The sequence below is a fragment of the Ipomoea nil genome, unplaced genomic scaffold (genome assembly GCF_001879475.1).
Source record: "Ipomoea nil cultivar Tokyo-kokei standard unplaced genomic scaffold, Asagao_1.1 scaffold0480, whole genome shotgun sequence".
In the NCBI taxonomy this organism is placed as follows: domain Eukaryota; kingdom Viridiplantae; phylum Streptophyta; class Magnoliopsida; order Solanales; family Convolvulaceae; genus Ipomoea; species Ipomoea nil.
This window is the reverse complement of record NW_017616908.1, coordinates 3,154,536-3,163,908: the sequence shown is the minus strand read 5'-3', so window position 1 is coordinate 3,163,908 and position 9,373 is coordinate 3,154,536. Positions and strand designations below refer to the sequence as shown.

The 9,373-nt window shown below is 38.9% G+C and overlaps 1 protein-coding gene across 1 annotated transcript; it reads right to left on the bottom strand.

Annotated features, from left to right (window-relative positions):
- Positions 1–789: 789 nt before the first annotated feature.
- On the bottom strand, positions 790–2,585 carry LOC109173341 (pentatricopeptide repeat-containing protein At5g55840-like). Its single transcript, XM_019322580.1, has one exon. The coding sequence runs from the start codon at positions 2,519–2,521 to the stop codon at positions 944–946; it is 1,578 nt and encodes a 525-aa protein (XP_019178125.1). The 5' UTR covers positions 2,522–2,585; the 3' UTR covers positions 790–943.
- Between the last annotated feature and the right edge of the window lie 6,788 nt (positions 2,586–9,373).

The window sequence follows — 9,373 nt, the reverse complement described above, 5'->3', positions numbered from 1 at the left end:
AGTGAATGTGCAGGCATGAATTCATAATTTATGAATGTCCGAAATTATGAATGTAATGAAAATTCATAATCTCATAACAAAAAATTCATAATCGCATAACAGAAAATTCATAATCTCACAACTGAAAATTCATAATCTCACAACTGAAAATTCATAATCTCATAACAGAAAATTCATAATCTTATAACAGAAAATTCATAATCTCATGGTTCCAAAGTGAATGTGTAGGCATGGTTCCAAAGTGAATGTGCAGGCATGGTTCCAAAGTGAATGTGCAGGCATGGATTCATAATTTATGAATGTCCGTGATTTCGGACGGGAATGTGTAGGTATGGTTCCAAAGTGAATGTGCAGGCATGAATTCATAATTTATGAATGTCCGAAATCTTTGTTCACCTCAAATTAAAGTGAAACCGCAAAATGTGAAAATAAAGAAGAAAAGTCACGCAATTAATTAAGAAAAAAAAAAAAAAAAAAAGATAACGGTGTACTAACACCGTTGGAACCGTGTTCACCATGAATGGTGAACACGGTTCCATGGCGATGATAGGACCGGGCCTGATTACTGGACTATTTGGTTGGATGTAGTTGCAATTCAGTTACAGTATAATTCTTTGGCCACGCCACCCAAATAACAGTGCCGAATTGTAATTCCCTCATTTTGTTAAATTGCAATTCATACCCTCATCCATATGAATTGCAATTCAATGAGAAAGGAAAGAGAAAAAGGAAGAAAAAGACTTTTATACAGCTATGTGGACCACAGTAAAATTTGCCTAAGAAGCTTACTGCTACTTGCTATAACAGCTGCAGGTTCTCGTTGAAAAGTCTCACTCATTCGGGATCTCTGTGCCTAATATTTTGAGCAGTTAATTGCTAAATTCTACATACAAAGCTTGGACATGACCTGAAAAAAGTGAAAAAGAAAACAGAAGAGTATTTATTATCCATAGTCATTTCTGTTCACATTTAGGGGGCATTCCAGTTTGAACACAGCATATCTGCTCTTTAGATCACTAGCTATATCTGTCCTGCCGTGATCCAATAACCACCTCAGTATCCTCTTATAAACTGCATAGTTCGGTTTAAGGTCTTTCTCCATCATTTCGATTATGATCTTTAGAGCAGTGCCAAAGTCCCCTTTTTTCATATGAAGGCTTGCAATCAAGCTGTAAACTGTGTTGCTCGAGTTGTAATACTTTTCACTTGAATCCACGACATACTTGTAGGCCTCGTCGTATCTTTCTGAGCTGAAACAAGCCTTCACAAACGCGGCGTGAGTTTTGGTCTGTGGCTTAAGACCCTCGGCCACCATCTGATCGAACAATTGGTATACACGCCTCAACTTCTCGTGGCTACAAAACGAGTGGATGAAGAGTTCATAGGTTTGGAGGTTCGGAAGAACTCCATTTCCTTTCATTTCTTCGAGCACCCTAAACGCTTCATCCATCTTATCGATCTTACACAAGCTGCTAAGCAGGTAGTTGTACGATTTGGCATCACATCTAACCCCCAATTCTACCATCCCACGGATAATGCCAAGTGCTTCTCGAAGACGACCTCTCCTACACATTTCATTAACCAAAACGTCATAGCACGACGCCTTTCCCTCCGATATTTCTATAACGAACTTCGCCATTTCAAACTTGTCGAACGAACAAAACATCTCAACCAATTCATGGATACCCGAAGCATAACATGATCCCCCGGCCTCACTTAGTACACCAATCACTCTCTGTACAGATTCAGTTAACAGGGCGTCATTCGAACCAAATACAGGTATGAACTGAAACGCCCTTCTAGCGAGGCAAACATTTTCGGTCCGAAACTCAATCAACAAAGCAGCCATGGTTTCATAATCATCTAACCACCCACAATTATCAATAATCATACTACAAAAGATACTACTTCTCTTAATCTCAGGAGACATACTTCTCAACCATCTAAAAAACCGCAGTCCAGATACCCCTTTTACATTCAAAACACGAAAAATCTCAGTAGCCCATTTAAGAGCAACTTGGGATTTCACTAGAAGACCTGAAGCAATCAAATTCAACTTGCACTCCATATCATCCTCATTTCTTACAATTATATCAATGATTTTTGTAAGAAAGTTTGGATGATACGAACCTTTAATTTCCGAATCTAGTTCTTTGCGGCAGTCTATTTCCCCTTTCCCAAGGTTACCATTACAAGTTAGAGCTCCAACAGTAGAATAATTCCTATCTTTCTTGGTTAAAAAAGGGTATACTGAAGAGCAATTCAAAGACGATGCAAATGTAAAACACGACCCAATTGTAGAATTGCTCAAAGAGTGCTGTTTGTGGTCTGGGTCGGGCTTAAAATAGCAACTTGAAGATGACCCAGATGAGGAATCGTATAAATGGGTTGAAATTTGAAGCGGGTGAAATTCAAGAGAAGCGTTTGGATGAAGAGGTACCTGAGGAGGAGGTTTGTGCAGTGTATTGCTGAGAATTCCTCTCCTAATCAGCGCCCACTCCATCGTCTGTTTCATCCTCATCAGTCCTCACTGCACTGCATTTCCCTTTGCCAATGCGGACGATATATTTGGAAGGAAATTTAAATACTCCGTATTTCTTTTGATTTAAATTTTCTATGATAAGTAAAAAGTGTATATTATATTTGATGATTGGGTCTATTATAAATTGGGTACAAAAATATAAAAAGGGTATAAAAATAGTAATTTTATTACTCAAGGTGTGAGACCCAGAAGAATAGGGACAAATTATGCTGCATGGTGCACACGGATACAAAAACGACGTCATTTTACTTAAATAAAAAAATCATTTTCGATTGTCGTTAGTTATGTAAACATATGTTCATAATTTTATAATTTCACATTCTGAATTTATAGTTATGAAATTATGGATGTGTAGTTATGCAATTCTGGATTTATAGTTGTGAAGTTATGGATGTGTTGTTATGCAATTCTGAATTTATAGTTATGAAGTTATGGATGTGTCGTTATGCAACTCTGGATTTATAGTTATGAATTTGTGGATGTGTAGTTATGCAATTCTGAATGTATAGTTATGAAGTTATGGATGTGTAGTTATGCAATTCTAGATTTATAGTTATAAAGTTATGAATGTGTAGTTATGCAATTCTGAATGTATAGTTATGAAGTTATGGATGTGTAGTTATGCAATTCTGGACTTATAGTTATGAAGTTATGGATGTGTAGTTATGCAATTCTGATTTTTTTTTTAAGTCGAACGTCGTTTTTGCAACAGTGTCCACCATGCATTGTGCAACAGTGGTGCACACTGTTGCACAACATAACGCTCCAAGAATATGTACATCGTTTAAAATATTAGTCCAAAATGGCAGCCAAAATAATAAAGAATTAAAGAACTAATAAATAAATAGAATAAAATAACTTTAAATGTGTTACCACACAGAGCTCGAACCCAGGCACACCTAGGGGTGTGCAAATTTCGGAGAAATTTCGGTTAACCGACCGAACCGACGTAATTCGGTTAACCGTTTTTTAACCGAAATATTTCGGTTCGGAGAATGGTTAAAGGTTTTCCCAAAATTCGGTTAACGGTTAATTCGGTTCGAAAGTGTCGATTAACCGAATTTTGGAATATATATATATATATATATATATATATTAAATATTAAATATAAATATATAATATGTACTAAAATCCCAAATAGTCGAATGGATTATGGACTTATGGTATTATTTTTGTATGTTTTGATATGAATTTATTATGATATCTATTTTATTTTAATTGAATTTATTATTTTAGGAGTTATTTTTAGGATTTTCAATTTTAGGGTTAAAAATTTCGGTTAATCGGTTAACCGACCGATTAACCGAAAAAAAGTTCGGTTCGGTTAATTCGGTAGATCAAATTTCGGTTCGGTTAACGGTTAAGACAAAAAAAAAATCGGTTAATTCGATTCGGTTAAAACGGTTCGATTAACCGAACGGTTAACCGAATGAACACCCCTAGGCACACCAGCAGGAAAGAGAAAATCAAGCCACCTAACCAGAGAGGAGATCTTGTCTTAAGGCAATTTATATCGTGCACCACAGCGCACATAGCAATATGCGTCCAGGCACAAAATGCGTGCGTTTCATTCTGATGTCACTCCGTCCATCCGAACAGACCAAACCTCATTATGTGTATTCAGTTAAAAATTTATGTGTATTGTGTTATGAATTTATGTGTATTCAGTTAAGAGTTTATGTGTATTATGCTAACCAAACCCATTATGTGTATTCAGTTAAAAGTTTATGTGTATTGTGTTATGAGTTTATGTGTATTATGTATTATGTTAGATTATGTGTACTCTGTTATGAGTTTATATGTATTCTGTTATGAGTTTATGTGCATTTGAAACAATGATTTTTTTTTTTTAACTTAACAAAACAACGTCGTTTTGGGAGGCGCGAGGCGCACAGTACTATGTGCGCCCTGGTACACGGTATAACGATTGTTGTGTTAAGGGGTGTCTTTACATGGACCAGACTCCCTGTGACACCCCCGATATTTTAAAATAACTTATTTTAATAAACTATTCTCAATAACAAAATCTATTTTTCAATTTTAAATATTTAAACCCAAATATTTTTAAATTAAATTATTTTGCTTCAATGTTCAAATAAATTATTTTATAGCCTCTGATTTTGTTATCCAAAATCTATCTGAGTTAGCCCGTCAATATCATTTTACAAATCTAAAATGTCTTGAGTCCAAATAATTTTGTTTAAACCCAAAATTAGGGATGACAATTGAACCCGCCCCTAGCAGGGAAAACCGACCCCCGTCTCGACGGGTACGAGTTCGGGAATTTATATCAGGGAACAGGGGCGGGGATGGGGGAATTTCCCAACCCCCGCCGGGGACGGGGAGGGCATTCCCCGCCCCAACCCCGACCCCGATCCCCGATCCCCGAATCCCAGGCTAATAATAATATTATATATAATTAATAATATTAAGAATTTCAATTATGCTGCCAAATTTACTGTAATGGTTCAGTTATGCTGTAATGCTGCCATGGCTGGATTTCAATTATTAAATGAACTTCGAGTCTCTGAAGGTAAATTTACATATTAAAATAGGACTTATTGTATAGTGTTTATTGTTTAATGGTTCTTTGTAATGCATACTATTGGTTAAGTTTGTAATTCTGTTTAGACTTTAGTATAATGTTTGTAAGCATACTGTTTGCCATGTTTGTAATGGTTCATAGCCATACTGTTTGCCATGTTCATAGTCATAATGTTTGTAATGCATAATGTTTGTATTAGTCTCAACAATATGAAGTTTTGATTAAGGAATAAAGATTCAAAGGCTTAACAATATAATTTTTGATAATATTAATCTTTTTTTTTTAAATATTTTTTTTCAATATGCATAAATAAAAAACGAGACGGAAATTCTCCATCCTCAAAAAATTTCCGCAAGTCGAGAATGAGGAATAATTCTCCATCCTTGCTGAGAAACGAGGCGGGCCAAGGAATGGGGAATATTTCGGGGACAGGGATGGGGACCCCATTTCCCGCCCTCGCCCTGTTGCCATCCCTATCCAAAATAATGCTAGTTCAATTTCTTAACCCAAACCTTAGCCCAAATTATATAATATAAATTTTTGAGACCCAAAACCCTAGATATATAAAGGCTACTATTAATCTCTCCCCCATTTTTACAGCGAGTTAATTCCAGTAAAGGTCCTCCGACTATTGTGATTTTCCACATTTAGTCCTCGTCTTTTAATTTGGACGAATTAAACCCTTGACTATTAGAATCGTTCCATCATTAGTCCTTCTGTTAAATCAACGTTAGTTAGACGCTTAAATCAGGGATAAAAGAGTCATTTTATATGCTAGGTGTCCTTTGGCTGGGCAAAGTCTGATTTTGTAGCCATGGTGTGGTTCATGTTCTCTTTGACCAATTAGGTCATTTTTTTTTTTGCTGTTGTGCTTGAAAAACACAGTAAAATCACCCAGACAGAGGATCGCACTGATCATAAATTCTCAGAGGGAAGTAAACACAAATCTCGGCTGGAAGATTCTGGCTGAGACCGGGGCAGCAAGACAAAGCCAATAAGGAAACCTGTCAAGAATCCAACGATGTGGGCAAAATTGTCAACGTGTGGCAGGATTCCGACTGCAAGATTGAAGACCACTATCACCAGAAGTGTGAGTAAATGCCCAATTAGGTCCTAAAATCTGAGTCCAAACGCCGGAAAAAAACAATGGGTTCAAACGCCAGTGCACATATTTCTTCTTCTAAAGCTAGAGATAATGCCCCCATTCTGGAAGAGAGCCACCGACAAAGGCATGCAAAAATGAGAGACAAGCCGCATTAAAGGAGAGAATTCATCGGAGAAACCCAATACAATTAGGCCGAGAACTCAGAGCAGATAAGCAGCGGCAGAGCAGGAACACACAATTGTGAGAGGTTCGAAAGGGGGAGCTGAGATTGTCCGCTACACCGTCCATGAAGAGGAACCGCCATTGCTTTCTTCCCGTACGCTCGCAGCAGTACTGGAAGCCTTAGAGCACCCCAATGACCCCCCTCCCCCCTCCCCCCATCCATGAACCAACTGATGATATGATGGAGGAAGAAGTCGTTGCTGACCAAATTAGGAAAATGCTATTTGCCAAAATCTTTCTACGCAGGTGTAGGTGGCAGTAGGAGTAGAGTACAAGTGTTCATGGCATTGTTAAATAGGAGAAGTGATTTTATCTTTGCTTTTTGTTATGTTTCACTGTTCTTGTATTCAGAGATCGACGAACTACAACACATAAATGGCATTTGAATCTCATGTGTAGCTGGTGTGTTTGCAGCCATACATCTTCTGGTGTGTAGCTGGTATGGTTGAGTTCTATCAACTGTACTGATGACAAAGCATTCTTCTCTAATGAAGTAGTTTCTGGTTGCCTGACGTTCTGGGAAGGGCTATGCCTATTAGCCGAAGATGCAGTCGGAAAATGCATGTGACCTGTATCTGGAACTAAATTCTCTGGTCAGATGACGACGATATATAGTTGATTCCATGATTTTTCTCTGATGGCCGTGAGTTCTCCATTGTTCAATGCTTGATCTATCTGGTTCATGCATATCATATCCAAACTCTCCCAGTTGATACGTTCGCATAACAATTAAACCACATTTCTTAGACACTTTCAATTGCGTCATTCAATCAAACAACTTGTGTTCAAGATTCAAGAACATGAAGACGATATGTGCTGACTCTGAGTCTGAGAGAGAGAGAGAGAGAGAGTGTGGGAGAGGAGAGAAGACAAAGAGAAAGCATGAAGACGATACTTTCCTCAGAGACGATGAGCATCCTGGACGGGTGAAGATCAAGGTGAAGGCAAAAGAAATTGAGGTTGAAGGGCCGAGAGGGAAGCTTGTGTGCAACTTCAAGCTTCTTCAACCTTGATTTCCAGCTCATTACGACATTACCGACGTGGGAGACCGGAAAAAGGAAACTGAAGGTTGATGCCTGGTTATGATCGCGCAAAACCACCGCCACTGTAAAAGAAAAGATTCAAGAACGTGAGATGACTCTTTTATCCCTGATTTGAACGTCTAACTAACTTTGATTTCACAGAAGGACTAATGATGTAACGATTCTAATAGTTAAGAGTTTAATTCGTCCAAATTAAAAGACGAGAATTAAAAGTGGAAAATCACAATAGTCGGAGGACCTTTGCTAGAATTAACTCTTTTTACAGCCCTATCTCCGTCCATCTCATACTCTCGCTCATTCTCCCTTCTCTATCAACACCGCCTCTGCGCTCTGTAGAAAAGCTCTAATCACTCCCTCTTTTCTCAATCCCACCCAAATTCATCCTCTTTCGTAACTCTCCCTCTAGATCAAACAATATATAGATCCATCCATCATCTATCCCCAAATCGCTATTGTCCACAACTTTCCGTTCCATCATCACAGACTTCTTGGACTGCTCGCAGATTCATATTCATTATTTGAGCTTAGGTGAGTTTTGCCTTCGTCTGTGTTCTTAATGGCTTTATCAAGAAATTTCACTTTATAGTACTTTAAAATTGAGGAGATGGTTAGTGGATAATGATGAGATGATTTTGTTGATGGTAATTAGATGAGATAATGTTCTGTTAATGGCGAGATGATGCATGTGATTAAGTTAATGAATTGTTGATGTTGATGTTGTGGCAGTGCTAGTGTTATTATTATTATTATTATAATAATAATGGATGGATTTAATTAACTCGGGATAGCCCGAACTAGTAAACCCGATAACGAACGTATATATGATGACGATAGATAAAATGGACAAAACGATATCGTAAGGTCGTGGGGATTGTGTGTTGTATTAAAGGTTGCTAATAGGCTATTACAGCGTTTGATTAGGACAATAGTAGTGAAGATGTCTTAATTGGACAAAGGAGGGGCTTTTTATACAAGTCATGGACCTCCCAATTGCCCATCTAAATTCGGGGAATGTTTATCTCCCGCTTTGACCGCGCTTGGTTTGGAGATCGAGCAACGCGGCCGAGGTCCCCTGCCGAGGCCTCGTGCTGAGGCCTCTCGTCACAGCATCATCAGTCCCCAACCCAGAAGAGTTGCGAGTGATCGTCAACGAAGGGGAGTAGATGATCCGGTCAACCTGTGAAAATGCCGACCCCTTAGCGTCCGCGTTCGAGGCTCGTTGGTGCGCGTACGAAAACACTCCCATCGCGATAAGGTTGGAATTCTATCGTGAACACGACTCCTTCATTTGATAGGGCTCAAATGCAGAATATTAAAATCCCAATAGTCTCATTTATCTTCTCCATAAATACTTCTAAACTTAAATCCATCACATCTATCAACTTTCCACGATCCCCCACCCCCCATCACCCCTTCTCTCTTTTTTCCCCTTTTTTTCCCTTTTGAATTTTGAATTCCCCCCTTCTCTCTCCCCATCCTATCCTTCCACCATCTATATAAACACTCATTCTCCCTTCATTTTCACCACCACATACCATTCTTCTTCTCTTTTCCTCACCCACCCCTACACCCATGCAAGTCGGGGAGCCCACGCAAGTTGCCACCTGCGCATTGTTGAGCTGCTACGACGACCTCGAGTCGACCCCTTTCCGAGCCCACGCAAGTCGGGGAGCTCACGCAAGTTGCCACCCGCGCACTGTTGAGCTGCTACGATGACCTCGAGTCGACCCATTTCCGAGCCCCTAGCTCGAGCATAGTAATTCTTTCGTCCATCTTTTCCCCTTTTTGCATGATGCCCGAAAATTTTTATTTTATTTTTTTTCTGCCTAGGCCGAACACACCCCATTCACCCCCCACCCCTTCTTTTTGCTTTTTCGTTCCATAGGCCGAACACACCCCCCTTTACTCCTTTTTT

What these genes read in the sequence shown, in the direction of transcription:
- LOC109173341 (XM_019322580.1), bottom strand. Translation starts at nt 2,521, where the DNA reads ATGAGGATGAAACAGACGATGGAGTGGGCGCTGATTAGGAGAGGAATT.